This window comes from Dicentrarchus labrax, unplaced genomic scaffold (assembly GCF_905237075.1).
Source record: "Dicentrarchus labrax unplaced genomic scaffold, dlabrax2021, whole genome shotgun sequence".
NCBI lineage: Eukaryota > Metazoa > Chordata > Actinopteri > Moronidae > Dicentrarchus > Dicentrarchus labrax.
The window spans coordinates 4,157,107-4,173,452 of NW_026136705.1; the positions used below are offsets into that span (position 1 = coordinate 4,157,107).

Below are 16,346 nucleotides of genomic sequence, written 5' to 3' on the forward strand. Positions count from 1 at the left end.
TCACAAAGTGCTTAACAAAAGTAAAAAGGTATGGTTTCAGGGTTCTGGCTACAGGCAGGTTACAGAGGCCGGAAATCAAAGGCATAACTGAGAAGTAAGAACTTATTATTTCTTTCTGAGTGCAGGTCTGAAGAGGGAAAGTGGAAACAGGTGACGTGAGAGTCAGGTGGCAGAGTCTGAGGACTCATTTTTATAAATGTGGGATCAGATGTATGGCGGAATTGACTTTGTGGCTTAATACTGAGCTGCTTTAGCACCTGAGGAAACACATGAGACATAAATGTTCAACCCAGAAGAGTTAATATGATGTTAGGCAAGCCAAACTGATTGTGCTATACACAACACATATTTTTATTGGTTAAATGTATTTATTTGAAATATGCAAAGCAAAATAGACAGGATTTTACAACAGGATATACATGAGGGGAAGATTAGTTTGACTATAACAGGATTACAGGGAAAACAGTATGAATTGGACTCATCATGGAAAATGGCAGTTTAATATAGACAATCTACCAACCTTGACAGGTTGAAGGTGACAATTAAAGAAACAGTTGTAAGAGGTTGTAAAGTAGCTTTATCTGAAACATTTTAATGTTGGAAAAACACTGGAAAGTATGTTTATTATATTTTAAGAGCTGAACCTGGGTAAATATTGACATCCATCCTACCACACTGTTATAAATACAAATAAAATTTTTCCTTTCATGCATGGCACATTATTTTAATCATGGCAGGTAGCAGTTGGCAGATCTGTCTACTGTAGGTAATAAGTGCCTCATACGACCCCCACTTCAAAAAATCTTTCCCTTTTTAAGCACAAACGGTTTTGTTTAGCTAAGCTTGACAGAGAGGTTTTAGATGTCAGGCAGAAATGAGCCTGGAAACGGGAACGTCTGTGTATCCTTCAAAACTTGGTATAGTCTAAACTTGAGGTTGGCAGGGTTGAGCATTTTGGTCTGGACTTTGGTTAGTGTACCTCTCGAAATGAACCGGGAGGCAGCGGTTAGCAACGTTATCACAAGCCACAATCACTTTTTTTTGCTTTTTGGACAGTTCTTCAACATTGCAATCCCCATTCTGGCTGACTTTGACATCATATACCAGCATGGTTGAGTCACTCATGCATAGGTTACTTTGTCCCAGTTGTTTGCCGTTGCCATTACAGATATTCTCGACCATTGTCTGATCCTCCATGAAAGACTGGATCGGGAATGGTCTGTCACACAGTCCTTTCTTCCGTAAGTACCTGTAATGAGATGAATGTTTCATTGCATAATTATTGGCACTGATAACGTACAATAGAGACATTACGATCTTTGAACCGTATAACCATATAAATAAATAATTAACGTGGTATTAAAACAATGCTTGTGCGTCAATGAGAACTGTATTTAGTTTTCCATTCCAATGTCATGAATCCATATAAAATTAATGCAGCAGTGGAAACAGAATTTCAAAAATGCTGTAAAAGTATGCATCTGTGTAATGTCAGGCCCCGCGCCAAGAGGGGTCTTGGGGGGGGGGGTTAGTTAAAGCTTTATGTATCTATAGAAAACATCAAGAAGAACAAAATAACTGAGAATTTTGCTGGTTTATTTTTTAAGATGTCTGCTGGTTTGGTGTGTTGGAGAATTACTTTTGCAGAATTATGTTTATGATTATTTGCACTGTCCATAGTACCGAAAAGCAACCAGCAAGCCAGGCTTACTGCCTTCACTCCGTCCTTCCTTCTCTTAATTGGAAAGAATAGCCATATGTTGTTGTTGTTTATCCTTTCTGACGCTGCTGCATGATTTAAATCAATGAGTTGTATTTGATGAGAAAGATTGGCTTTTTCTCAGACTTTTTAACAGCCTCATAAGTCACTTCATCCTGGAGCTGGGCCTGTATTATTTCTATTTCACAATGAACTCCTTGACTAAACACTTTTACTTACGTTCTCCATGCAGACTCTGACCGTCTGTCAAAGTTCTCCTGAAGGATGTGTTTTTGAACAAATTGGTTGTATGCATTATTGTTCCCATTTGTCTGACAGGGACGCCGATTGTACCCATGAGCAAGGGCTAGAGTGAATGTGATGGTGATCAGGAGAACGACACGCATCTTGTCTAAGGTGAGAGACAAAAGTTTTTGAGCATATTAGTAGTTGTTCATGTTGTTCAAAAACAATATAAACACACTAAAAAGTAAGTGGTCAAAGGCTGCACATTTAGCCCTACACAGGTTGTAGAGAGCTGGTGTTGGACAACTGTAATCAAGTTATCATGTTTTATGTGCCAGTTGATTCAGTAGTGAGAAAAAAAAATAGGACAGTAGAAAAGAGAAACAAAAAACGTCATGTCAGAATGGCAGTTCATGAAATGAATTGAATTATAGGCTACATGTCAGAAAAGGGAGCTATTGAGAAATAATTTTGCTAAATGTGTAAAAAGTGCCTTTGAGGACAAACAAATTCTGCTAATTGAAAAATAAATCTACTAATCATTCACTCATTTATTTTCCTTCATGTCTTTTTTCAGTCTATTTGTCTAATACATTTGTTTTATTTAACAATTTTGTCATTAGCTTATCCCTAAAAAGTCCCTAAAATGATTTTCCTGCATACATTGATCAGCCATAACATTATGAGCACTGACAGGTGAAGTGAATAACACTGATTATCTAGTTATTATGGCTCCTGTCAGTGGGATATATTAGGCAGCATGAGGATCTGAGCGACAAGGGCCAAATACAGGAATGACTTCATGCATGAAAAATCCATTCATGTACTTTGTGAACTGCCAGAAATGTATGAGAATAAACAGTAACAATAACAGTATCTCATGCATGATTAATGTAACAATAATGTTAATTAATGCAACAACTTAACTTATTTCAATAATCATGTGGTCCGATCCAACAGACGAGCTACTGTAGCTCAAATTCCTGAAAAAAGTAACTGCTGGTTCTGATATAAAGGTGTCAGAACACACAGTGCATTGCAGTTTGTTGCGTATGAGGCTGCATAACGAGAGCAAATTTCAATCAAGTTTGATAATGTTTAAGTGTAAAGTAACTTATCTATTTCTGTGTGTGTGTGTGTGTGTGTGTGTGTGTGTGTGTGTGTGTGTGTGCTCACACTTTTCACACTGTAAGCAGCTGTTGAGAATGTTGCTAGACTTTTATTTTATACATTAACCTTTTATTGTCATCTGCAGAATACAAGTTGTTTTCAGTAGCTCAAGACACCTACTGAAACTTCTATGTATTAGTGTTGTATTTTATTCATTACTTTTATATTGTGTCTTTATTTGGTGGGTTGCTTTTGTCTTTTACTGTGTAAAAGTACTTTGCAACCGTACAATGTGCTCTATAAATCAGCTTAAATTTGGAAGACAGAAAGATGTCCCAATGTCAGTTAATTAGTTACAGTAAGTCATTAAAAGAACAAAAAAAATTGCATATTGATAATACATAAAAACAATTTATTTTTTCTCACCTGTTCAGATCAGCCAGCCTCTGTACTGCAAATGTTGCTGCGTCAGTCTGGAGAGGATCAGTACCAACCAAAGTTTAAGTCTCAGCTTGAAGTCAAAAATATTTCTCCCTTTTTATACTTCCTTGTCTTGTAAACATGGATGATTACAACCAATCATTTTAATCCACCCCAAAGAGATTAACAGCTAATCAAAGTACTGAAAGCTACTCTTACTATATATGTCTATGACAATAAGTGCATGCACACATGAGGAAGTGGTGTTTTGGTGTGAGCTAGTGTATGTGTGAAGATGTCGGGCGGGCCACTGTTGGTAACACCTAATGCAAGGAAATGCTAAGAAAGAAGCATCAGCAAAGGCATCTTGTAAGTACATGCAAAAACACTGCATATGATCTGTAACCCACCCAGTGAATAGATACAGAAAAGACGTGAAGATGTGAAAACCACTGTGTGTGTGTGTGTGTGTGTGTGTGTGTGTGTGTGTGTGTGTGTGTGTGTGTGTGTGTTGTTGATGGTCAGTTACAACAACAAATGTCATGTCAAATCGTTGTGTTATTTATTTTTTTACCAACACCATAAAAAAGAAAATAGGAAAATATATAAAATGTTCCAACACTTTGGAACTACCTGAATGAATTAAATTACAGCCAATAGGAACACAGACATTTCCTTATTACATATTTGATAAACAGGAAGACCAGCTACATTGCACTCATAAGAATGGTGCCAAATATTACACAACATTTTCAGTATTCATGTCCAATTCCGTAGGGCACAGATGAAACATAGATTATTCTTCACATGATGAACATGAAGTGATATATTTAAGTAGCAATCCCTTGTTCCAATCATCGAATCTTACACATTTTGACCAAGATACATTTTACTAACCCCAAAAATATATAATATAAAGCGCATAAAGCTAAACTGAAAAGAACTCATAAAATCCTCATCAATGTCTTATTATTATAATAATAATAATAACAATAATAATAATAATAATAATAATAATAATAATAATAATGTTTAAGGAAATAACATGGATGGGTAAAACAATATCCAAACAGCTCGGATCACCAGAAGAACCCAGTTAAGAACCCAGTTTAAAACCTTTGCTGGTATGAAACATTAAGCCACAGTAAAATGTCACTCTACATCCAAACTCGTACATTTCATATCAAGTGTTTTCAGCGCACCAGTAACATGCGCACTTGATATAACTACTTCTGCTTTTTCACAGCTGAGATAATCAGAGGATCAGAATTTTTCCCATTTTGTTTAAGGTGTGGACTGAAATATGGCAAGATCTCTCCAGTGAACAAACACTCAGTAAACGAGTAGATGTGAGATTGAGCCGTTACGTCATAGAAGGACACGAGACCTTCCTCGTAATCCAAAAACACCCCGACCTTCTGAGGTTTCGCTGTCAGCGAGAGGCTGACGGGTGGGGCTGACAGGGCTGCGTACTTATCATCTTCATAATGTACAGTTACCCAGTAACCGTTATCTGGGGTCAGCGAGATTTTCCCCTTGCGGTTTGCGTTGCGTCTCACTACACCCAGATCCCATCCGGTCTTGTTGCTGACTTCCACCTCCCAGTACGATTTCCCAGTGGTCTGTCCGTTGAGCCCCAGGATGCTGCCAAACATGTCAAACCTCTTTGGAGAATCAAAAACTGCCTGGTTCTTTCCTCCGTCAGTCACTTTCTTCCCGTCAGGAGAGAGAACAAGGCATCGGTGCGCAGTAGCTGGGTCCAGCTTTACATCCACTGCAGTTGAATAGAGCAACGGAAAAAGAATCATGGTGCATTAGAGACCTTTCGGTTGATAATGAAAGTCTCCTAACCTTAAAGGGTATTTCCAGCATTTTGGGCCCCATTTAGCATATTTTGGTGTCTTAAACATGTTAGTTTGGAACTAATCTGTTGCAACCCTTATTAGTAGTTTAAAAACGGAATTCACACAGTAACACAAACAAACTAATTGATCAAGGCAACAGTGGACCAGCAACTCCTGTGTTCGGAGTAAAACTAGTTTTTTGTAAATGGAGTCTGGTGGAGCCTGGACAAAATGATGGCCTCCTGCCAATCTGCCAGTCTCACTGTGAATATCCTTGAGGCCTAACAAACATCATTAATGCATTTCCTTTCTGGTTTCTGAAACCTGCATTGATTGGATTTTTTTATTTTTTATTACTTTCTTTCAAGCTATTAGCTTTTATTTTTACTAGTAACACTTTATGTTAAGGGGACATGAATTATCATGACTTCATGTACTTTGTGAACTACCTGGAATGTATGAGAACAAACAGTAACAATAACAGTATCCCAAGCATGATTAATCTAATAACAATATGTTCATTAATGCAAAAACTCAGTTAACTTATTTCAAACATCACAATGTCTGATTTATTAATGTTCATGTTTTCTTCATAGGTAAGTCTGCAGTTACAGAGAAGGGGCAAAAACTGACCAGTCACAGCCGTGACCATGTATTCTGTTGTAATTATGATTACAAATGTGTTGTAATCAAGTGTTGTAATAATGGGAACAATTATGAAAATAATCAAGAAAACAATCATTATTACAACACTTAAAATTCAACAGAATATCAGAGCACTGCTATGACTAGTCACTTTTTTGTCCTGTCTCTGAGCCTTTGCTTTCATTTTCTAAAAGAACTTTGAATGGGTTGAATCTGAGATGGAATATCCACACAATATTTTCTTCCCATTTCTTGAGATCTTACACAAAACACCATTGTATCTGAAAATGCTCATTTCGTCAATGGAGTATGGTGTCTTTAAATACAGCGAATACAACATCTGCTTCTGACAAAAAGGATCTTACTCTTTAAAAAATCTTTTAAGAAGTCTTTCCAAATGTTGTCAGACACTAAGAATAGAATAACACCCAGCCTGTCAGTGACAAAAACAACGACTTTTAGTGGACATATTTGACGAGTGAACTTTGTTTCAGGCGATTTATACTAGTTTCAGTGTAACTTTATGGTAAGGGAACATTAATTATCATGATTTAATGCATGAATTAATAAATGAAAAAGTAACTAACATAAAACATACAATAAACGTAAAACAGCTAAGGTATTTCATTCAATGTGATTTCTGATGTCAATGCAAATGGGCAAAAACTGACCAGTCACAGCTGTGGACATGTATTGTGTTGAGTTCCAAGTGTTGTAATCATGATTACAAATGTGGTGTTATCAAGTGTCGGGATCATGAAAACAATCTTGATTACAAATGTGTTGCAATCATGATTTCAACACAACAAGTGCCCTGCTGTGACTGGTCAATTGTTCGCCATGTCTGGGACAAGAGTTTCTTCTTTCTGTCATGTTTTGAAATGAAGAGGAATAATTTTGTTTTTTTCTTTCTATTGTTTGTGATCTTGCACAAAACACACATAACAAGCTCAAGTCTGGTGAATGTGAAAACCTTTTTGAAAGAGTAGTTTTAAGAATATTAATTGAATTATAACTGGATGTACCTTACACTAGAGCATCTGCACAATACACATACAGTCTGACATTTAGAAGTATTCTTTGAATAGTCATATTTTTAAGATGGTTTAAGTCACACACCTGCAAATGTGGAAATCCTCTTGAGTTCTGTGGAAAGAGAAATGATGTTACAAAATGTGATTGGATTCGATACATACCTTGACTCAATTAAATACAAACCTTGATAGACTTAAAGACTCACCAACAGAAGAAAGTTTGTCCAATTTCTGCTGAATTTGTTCCATCATTTTTGATGTTTTACTTTTAAGTGTACCAAGGGAGAATGAACTGTCAACAGTTACATTCTTCCAATCACGAGAATTATCCAGGCCTGTTAGAGGAGAAACCTGTGTGTGTGTGGGTGTGCAAGGGAAAATGTCACATCATCAGTATAAAATAATTTTGATGAATCTGAAATACGAAACAGGTGAAAAAAAATACTGCAAGTTAGAGATATTTTCAACAATACATTGAATGTACATAAATCTTAAACCTTATTTCAGCAATGTAGATGTATTCCTGGAACACAAAACAGTGGATATTTGTTTAGCTAAGCCTAGATCTGTTCCATTGTACTGCGACATGCAGCTGAGTGGAAGCATAATGACTTCTTCAAATGTTAAAAAGGCCAAAAAGCCTGGATGTCAGATTCTCGGGCCTCACCTGCAAGTTTGGGTTTTTGTCCAGCTCATCGATGTTCTTTTTGAGTTTGTCAATTTCCTTTTGCAGTGTCTGTACCAGATCTTGTGATTCTTTCTTTATTCTGTTTCTCCTAAAAACAAAAATAAGTAAGAGTTAGTTTTAAGAAACCTTGCCATACCATAACTACATGCAGTATATTCTTTGCATTGATGGCCCCCATAAGGCAACATTGTGGTGCTGTTAACGTCATACATCACTGTTTTATAATCTGAGACACACAAAACCGACCTCTCCTCCAGAGGTTGAAGGGCTTCCTGTCGAATGTCCTCCACAACTCTGATCACCTCCGAGAACACACTGTTGATCTCCAGCCATTCAATATCCAAGCTGCCCTGAAAGGACCAAAGGACAGTGAGGATGTTAAAGAAATATTAATCAAACTTAAAATCAAAAAAGTAAAAAATCTGCTGCAGCTTACCTTACTGGCTACTACAGATGATCTGACTTCAGATATCTTTTGTTCTGTCATCTGAATCTTCTGCTGCAAATCAGCCTTTATCCTGTCTTGCTTTGCCTTGAATGAAGACAAAATCTACTGTTAGTAAGCACACATTGTAGTGACCACAAGCATACACACACACACACACACACACACACAACACACAAGCACAGGACAGTATTGATGAACGTAAAGAGGACTGATAAAGTTAAAATCTGATAAATGCTATAAGGCTAAACTAGACGTGCAAAAAGATTACAAATTATGATAAACCCAATATAGTCTAACATGACTCAACAGCCATGCTAGCAGCTCTGTGATACTGCACATAGGCAAAGTGTTGCCATGACCAAAATGCTAATGTCGGCATGCTAACATGTTCAGCTGATAGCAAGTATAGTATGCTAACATTTGGGAATCAGCACTGAATACAAAGTAGGGCTTAAGCTGGGGCTGATGGGACATGTATTTGTGGGGGAAGGTATTTGTTCATAAAACCTAGGCTTCCATCCTGAGTCATGGAATCCCAACATCTGGTAACCAAGAATGTTTGTATAAAGTTTTGTGAGACATTTCACTGAATAAGTGAAAAAGATTGACCTCATGGTGGCATTGGATAAAAAGTCAGAGTCACTAAAGTCAGTAAGAATCATCCTCTGGGGGCCATGAATGTCTGTACCTTTATCAGTTTTTGAGCCTCTCTCTCTTTCTCCCTCTCTTGCTCTCGCTCTTTCTCCAGGTATTTCTCTCGCTCTTTCTCCAGCTCTTTCTGTCTCTCTTTCTCCAGCTCTTTCTGTCTCTCTTTCTCTGCTGTGGTCGTTGGAAGATCCCAGGACAGTTGCCCAACCTGAAGGATGAAAGCACTCAGTGAAAGCTGGACCGAATGGTGATTCAATGACTTATGTACAAAAGAACTTCTTACATAAAATAGAACTTCTCAGTCTGCAATTTATCTTTTCAATAAAGATTCATTTGAAAGTGGTGCATTGTTACATACATAATACAATATAAAATGTATCCAGCAAGTAAAAATGAAGTTATACAGATGCAGGATGGTTGTATTTAAGAGGATTTCCTCTCCTGCGGGAAAATTAAACAGGAGAGAATCTGCTGTACCTGCTGAGCACCAGAGGAGAAATCAAGCGCCCGGCGAGCTTTGGTGACGGTTGGATGAAAGTGCTCCGGAGTTCCAAACACTGTAGAGAAAGAAAATGGTCACTGTCAAACAAAGCTGCTTTGAATCGTTTCTATCTGTTATTTCTGTTCTGGTCCCATTATGAATTAAATACAGTTACAGCACATACGTGATTGGTTTGTGTCCTTAACTTTGACTTCTGTGGCTGCAGGGTTTGCTTGGGTGCTGAGGGTCTGAAACACCGGCATCGGGACAGGCTGAAAAGAAAAAAATTAAGATTTAAGCTTTTCCAGGTCAGTCCATGACACTTCAACCTGTTTTTACAAATGCATTAGCCTATCATATAACATTTATTATCCATAAATCAGTTTTGTATTATGGACAACAAGTTAAATAAAATATATGTCTCTATTTTGTCCAGAACAAGGTTACAAAAATAAAAGGTAAATAACATTTACAACAGTTTTTTCCACATCAGTTTGTTTAACCCTTACATACTGTTCAGGTCAAAATTTACCCGTTTTGACATTTGAAAGCAGTAAAAATACCCTACATGTCATTCTTTTAACCTGACATTTTATGACTTTTCCTAAAGTGACCCAAAAATACACAAAAATAAAACATATTTTTTTAATTTTATTCTTTTGCACAGGTGCTCTAAGTTTTTATACATTGATGCTGTTCTAGTGAGATGGATTTTAGACCCACTGGAGTGGTTCAAATCAAGGAAAATGGTTGTTCTAGGGAATCTTGAAACTGTGAAACTGTATAGTCTATGTCTGTGTGTATTTTTATAGGACAGTGGTGACAGAGTTGGTGGGGGGGGGGCCACAATAACTGTTCGCCCAGGTTCCCCCAGGGACAGGCCCCAGCTGGTCTTGGAGGGCCATGGGAACCTCGAAACAGTGAAATAGTAAAACAGCACAGGAGTGGTCATATATGGTGCACATAAGAAACAAACGTCATACAGAGGTCAGAGGGTGCCTTGACACAGAGACTTGCACCTGCATCTGCAGCTGTATCTGCACCTGCAATGTAACAATTTTATCTAAAAATAGACAAATTAGAATTAAATCAATGTGTGTGTGTGTGTGTGTGTGTGTGTGTGTGTGTGTGTGTGTGTGTGTGTGTGTGTGTGTGGGTGTGTGTGTCTCTAGCCCTGATCAAGCCACACAAGAAACCAACACGGAGGGACAAAAAAGAAGGAGATGCAACCTCTGCTCTCCAAAAAAGGACTGCAAAACAGGGACAACCTGCAGCAAATGTGGGAAGCACCTTTGCAAGTCCCACACACACAACGTTTCCTACTACTGCATTGAATGCACTGACTAGTTTGCAACAAACATGTTTTATGTGTTGTGTTTTGAATGTTAAATTAATATTGATAATTGTTGTTAATATAATGATATTGTAGTAAGGACAGTGTCCAGTGGTTGCAATAGTTATATGGTTATATTATAACAGTTCCAGAATGTTCTTGCCATTTTCTATATATATATTATTATATACACTAATATATTTAAATCCTTATGGCTGTTATGTTTTCATGTCTTAGGTAAAGCAGGACATGATATAGTGTGATATAGGTGTTTTTTTCTCCAAAAACGAGTGGTCTAGAACCTAAAAAATACACTCTCATGCTATCTAAAATCATAAATTAAGGATAAATAATGAATGTATTAATGTAAGATAGGCTAAATACATATTCTAAAGAGATCTGTAGTTCAAAATATGGTATAGACACTTTTTATGAGGACTTTCTTGGACTGGGTCAAACTTAACCCCGACCATACTGTGAAGACATTGGATATGAACAGTTTGTAAGGGTTAAACAAGTCGAGAATCTGCTGTACCTGCTGTGCACCAGTGGAGAAATCTTGGACTTTGTCCAAGTTGGTGGCGGTTTGATGAGAGCGCTGTGGAGTTCCAAACACTGTAGAGAAAGAAAATGGTCACTGTCAAACAAAGCTGCTTTGTATCGTTTCTATCTGTTATTTCTGTTCTGGTCCTATTATGAATTAAATACAGTTACAGCACATACGTGATTGGTTTGTGTCCTTCACTTTGACTTCTGTGGCTGCAGGGTTTGCTTGGGTGCTGAGGGTCTGAAACACCGGCATCGGGACAGGCTGAAAAGAAAAAATTAAGATTTAAGCTTTTCCAGGTCAGTCCATGACACTTCAACCTGTTTTTACAAATGCATTAGCCTATCATATAACATTTATTATCCATAAATCAGTTTTGTATTATGGACAACAAGTTAGATAAAATATATGTCTCTATTTTGTCCAGAACAAGGTTACAAAAATAAAAGGTAAATAACATTTACAACAGTTTTTTCCACATCAGTTTGTTTAACCCTTACATACTGTTCAGGTCAAAATTTACCCGTTTTGACATATGAAAGCAGTAAAAATACCCTACATGTCATTCTTTTAACCTGAAATTTTATGACTTTTCCTAAAGTGACCCAAAAAATACACAAAAAATAAAACATATTTTTTTAATTGTATTCTTTTGCACAGGTGCTCTAAGTTTTTATACATTGATGCTGTTCTAGTGAGATGGATTTTAGACCCACTGGAGTGGTTCAAATCAAGGAAAATGGTTGTTCTAGGGAATCTTGAAACTGTGAAACTGTATATTCTATGTCTGTGTGTATTTTTATAGGACAGTGGTGACAGAGTTGGTGGGGGGGGGGCCCTTGACACTGTCACAATAACTGTTCGCCCAGGTTCCCCCAGGGACAGGCCCCAGCTGGTCTTGGAGGGCCATGGGAACCTCGAAACAGTGAAATAGTAAAACAGCATAGGAGTGGTCATATATGGTGCACATAAGAAACAAACGTCATACAGAGGTCAGAGGGTGCCTTGACACAGAGACTTGCACCTGCATCTGCAGCTGTATCTGCACCTGCAATGTAACAATTTTATCTAAAAATAGACAAATTAGAATTAAATCAATGTGTGTGTGTGTGTGTGTGTGTGTGTGTGTGTGTGTGTGTGTGTGTGGTGTGTGTGTGTCTCTAGCCCTGATCAAGCCACACGAGAAACCAACACGGAGGGACAAAAAAGAAGGAGATGCAACCTCTGCTCTCCAAAAAAGGACTGCAAAACAGGGACAACATGCAGCAAATGTGGGAAGCACCTTTGCAAGTCCCACACACACAACGTTTCCTACTACTGCATTGAATGCACTGACTAGTTTGCAACAAACATGTTTTATGTGTTGTGTTTTGAATGTTAAATTAATATTGATAATTGTTGTTAATATAATGATATTGTAGTAAGGACAGTGTCCAGTGGTTGCGATAGTTATATGGTTATATTATAACAGTTCCAGAATGTTCTTGCCATTTTCTATATATATATATATATATATTATTATATACACTAATATATTTAAATCCTTATGGCTGTTATGTTTTCATGTCTTAGGTAAAGCAGGACATGATATAGTGTGATATAGGTGTTTTTTTTCTCCAAAAACGAGTGGTCTAGAACCTAAAAAATACACTCTCATGCTATCTAAAATCATAAATTAAGGATAAATAATGAATGTATTAATGTAAGATAGGCTAAATACATATTCTAAAGAGATCTGTAGTTCAAAATATGGTATAGACACTTTTTATGAGGACTTTCTTGGACTGGGTCAAACTTAACCCCGACCATACTGTGAAGACATTGGATATGAACAGTTTGTAAGGGTTAAACAAGTCGAGAATCTGCTGTACCTGCTGTGCACCAGTGGAGAAATCTTGGACTTTGTCCAAGTTGGTGGCGGTTTGATGAGAGCGCTGTGGAGTTCCAAACACTGTAGAGAAAGAAAATGGTCACTGTCAAACAAAGCTGCTTTGAATTGTTTCTGTCTGTTATTTCTGTTCTGGTCCTATTATGAATTAAGTACAGTTACAGCACATACGTGATTGGTTTGTGTCCTTCACTTTGACTTCTGTGGCTGCAGGGTTTGCTTGGGTGCTGAGGGTCTGAAACACCGGCATCGGGACAGGCTGAAAAGAAAAAAATTAAGATTTAAGCTTTTCCAGGTCAGTCCATGACACTTCAACCTGTTTTTACAAATGCATGGGTTTTATTCGTGAAAGCTTTGCTAAGTTAGATAAAATAACACTCCTTATTTAAACCTGAACTGATTATACAAGAAAAGTGATGATTGTCACAAGAGCTCAGAGCTCATCTGGGTGAAGTAAGCTTTTTTTAATTTATTTACAGAATACCTGCTGTGCACCAGTGGAGAATTCAAGCGCTGGGAGACTTCTGTCTGAGTTTATGGTCGTTTGCCATGAGTACTGATTTTCAAGCACTGGAGGGAAAGACAGTGGATCAGCGTTAAACTCGGCTGCTTTTGTTTTCAAAGTGTTATTTCCTCTCATAAAAAAAAAACAAACTAGAATTATAACGCATACCTGATTTCATCATCTCTATTACTCCAGCTGTTGGACTCATTGGGGTGGTGAGGTTTGGCGACATGGGTTCATTCTATCAAAGAGAGGTGGAAGATTTTTAGGCTTCCACCTGACACCACAGTGTGTTTCTAGATTATATTAATCTATTTTAATTTGTTTTAAATAAATCACATGTACTCCTATATTAACTTTTGTCATCATTCAGTATTCCACAAAACTGTCTTGTGTCAAATTATCCTATAACTTTATTATCCATGACTATATTTATATAGTGAACAAGAAGTTCTATCCTGAACTGATTATGCAGTTTGTTTTAAAGTCTTTTTTTTTTTTGCTTGAATGTACCTCCTTCTTGAGCGGAGTGCTGTAAATTGGTCCACTGTCCTCCTGATGAGATTTATCCCATGGATCTCTCCACTTGTACAGTTCATCCTCTGGGATTCTCATTCCTTTTGGCGTGCATCCCATCATCCCCTGGTGAGTCCTCAGCCCATGGTAAGACGTACATTTGGACCAGCCACAATGGCAAACCTGGAGACTCATGTCTGAGTTTGTTCTGTCTGTTTAACACATTATTGAAGAAACAGTTTCAACATTAACCATGTTATATTTAGTAGTTTGGGAGTGGATAAAAAATGGGTCGAACCAAACTTTACTTTAAGTTAAATTGAGTTAACACTCATATGGGGTTGAAAATAACATCTATTTTCCTGTCACCGCAGACAACATATTTTTTATTCCCACACCTGTACTTTCACTCCTAACACATCCTACATTTGACTATGATGAATGAATTAGAAAGATTTTAGAAACACCAATGATAAATATATTATTATATTATATTAAATATATAAGGACCATGGATGAACAAAAATAAGACTCAGTTGTGTACCACTCACCAGACTTTATAGAAGGGGTGAAGATACTCATAAAAGGCTCTTCAACTTTGATTGGAGGTCCCATGTAGGTAAATTTAGAAAAATTATTGGTCATTCTGTATTGTTCACTCTCAGGGATCCTCATCCCCTTTGGTGTGCATCCGTTCTTTCCCTGGTGAATTCTCAGGCCCTGATAGGTCGTAGCTTTGGACCAACCGCAGCAGTTGCAAACCTGGTAGCTCATGTCTGATGTCTTCAGTATCTGAAAGGGTAGAAATGTGCATGTAACATGTTTAGGGAAAGCACAACAACAATTACTTCTGAATATGTTCAGGATTCAGGAACCATATTGTACCAAACAACTGTGACATGACATTCTTACTCTGCCTTTTGTTTCTTGTTTAAAAGCAACGCCCATACAGGGAAATAACATGCAGTATTGTTATACTTACCACATTGTAAGCTGATTTCACTTTTTGTACAAACGTTTTGAATGTGAACTTCATTATAACTAATATACAGGAATAGCATTTTAAGTTTAATTTGAAGATTTGAATGCTCATGAGTCATTTTTGTTAGATCTACTGTAAACTAACTAAGTCACTTTATTACTTTCATTTCTGTGATGACATATGATGACAGACTGTGCAGACAGATGTGGACTGAGATTATTAGACCATTGACAGCATATGTAGGATTAGACAGTGCTTAGTCGCCCTCTAGTGGTACAGAATAAATTGTACAGCATTATTACTCCTACTACTTCCTGCTACTGGGTACTCACAGCCGGGCACAACCATAAAGTGAAAAAGTTGCGAAATGAACTTTTACCACAGAAAGTTAGATGCCAATGTAAATAACCATTAAGACGCATTTTTCATTTGAAGGAGGAGACCAGAGAGGTACAGGATACAGATGCACTGACAAAAGCATGCATAGATAAAAATGTGAAAAAGCTATGCAGGATCTGTGTTTGTCTAATCAGATCAAAGTGCATAGATAAAATATGATCTCTGTTACATCCAAAGTTTGTCAAGGGATAACATCACAATTCATAAATGTTTAGTCATTATTATAGTATACTCTTGTGATGATGGAAATTAATTCATAAAATTCAGTGGGACAAGATCTCAAAATAACTTTTTCAACCAAAGAGCATTTGTATTCCCTCTGTTTGGCTTTCTACACACCCTGAAACCTGTGGTTTGCCACAATATTTGCACTAATGCCCTGCCCCGTTCCCTCTGCCAGACTATTTGTGTAGGATTTGTGTACACTGTCAATCACAGAGAGAACCTGTAGACTTTAGATTACTTTATCCAAAAGGAGTGATGAGCTATAAACACTTTAGACAACAAAATAACTTTTAAACGTCAAAAATTGAAAAGTAATTTCTTTCAAATAAAGAGTTCTTAATATAATCATAATCATAATTTCGCCAGACCTAAACCACTTCATATATAACCTGTGTCATATTTTATATGTTATGTTGCATTTCAATTCTAGCAGACATCACATAGTGCTTTTAAGTAAAAATAAAAATAACAGCACAGTCAGATGTAGATGCACCGCAGCCTACCTTGAGCTGTCTAACCTCGGTGCTCCTCTGTGTGGGTCTGCCTTTCCTTTACTGTCTCTCCTTCTCTCTTCTCTTTCCTCAACTGTTTCAGTTTCGTTTCAGCTAAAATAATCCTGATGGTTTCTTTTCATTGCCAAACCAACACTTACCATAATTTGGTGGTTAGGAAACACTGATCTGTTTTT

The 16,346-nt window shown here is 37.2% G+C and overlaps 1 protein-coding gene and 1 long non-coding RNA gene across 18 annotated transcripts; both read right to left on the bottom strand.

Moving 5' to 3' along the window:
- Window positions 1-348: 348 nt before the first annotated feature.
- Window positions 349-3,728, bottom strand: LOC127364600 (uncharacterized). The gene is made up of 3 exons (XR_007885040.1): window positions 3,482-3,728; window positions 1,940-2,111; window positions 349-1,249 (listed from the first exon to the last, which is right to left on the bottom strand). It is a non-coding gene; the product is annotated as an uncharacterized LOC127364600 (long non-coding RNA).
- Window positions 3,729-4,015: 287 nt separating this feature from the next.
- LOC127364676 (pyrin) lies at window positions 4,016-16,258 on the bottom strand. 17 transcript variants are annotated; one of them, XM_051402415.1, is made up of 18 exons: window positions 16,162-16,258; window positions 14,604-14,844; window positions 14,050-14,264; window positions 13,705-13,777; window positions 13,516-13,601; window positions 13,203-13,266; window positions 13,015-13,094; window positions 11,320-11,407; window positions 11,132-11,211; window positions 9,448-9,535; window positions 9,260-9,339; window positions 8,823-8,990; window positions 8,123-8,218; window positions 7,933-8,036; window positions 7,666-7,774; window positions 7,205-7,349; window positions 7,084-7,110; window positions 4,016-5,249 (listed from the first exon to the last, which is right to left on the bottom strand). In XM_051402415.1, exons 2-18 carry the CDS (start codon window positions 14,824-14,826, stop codon window positions 4,702-4,704), a joined length of 2,274 nt encoding a protein of 757 aa, XP_051258375.1. In that variant the 5' UTR covers window positions 14,827-14,844; window positions 16,162-16,258; the 3' UTR covers window positions 4,016-4,701. The 17 variants fall into 17 exon arrangements, with proteins under 17 accessions (XP_051258375.1, XP_051258374.1, XP_051258383.1 ...); XM_051402414.1 differs by having other exon boundaries at window positions 13,203-13,290; XM_051402423.1 differs by lacking the exon at window positions 14,604-14,844 and having other exon boundaries at window positions 13,203-13,290; window positions 16,162-16,225.
- Between the last annotated feature and the right edge of the window lie 88 nt (window positions 16,259-16,346).

Bases quoted from the DNA above. Each gene is read 5' to 3' on its own strand.
- LOC127364676 (XM_051402414.1), bottom strand. From the start codon at position 14,826: ATGAGCTACCAGGTTTGCAACTGCTGCGGTTGGTCCAAAGCTACGACC. The intron at 9,340-9,447 runs GTATGTGCTGTA...CTTTCTCTACAG, and splicing joins TAAGGACACAAACCAATCAC to TGTTTGGAACTCCGGAGCAC. The intron at 7,775-7,932 runs GTCGGTTTTGTG...TTTTGTTTTTAG, and splicing joins CTTCAACCTCTGGAGGAGAG to GAGAAACAGAATAAAGAAAG.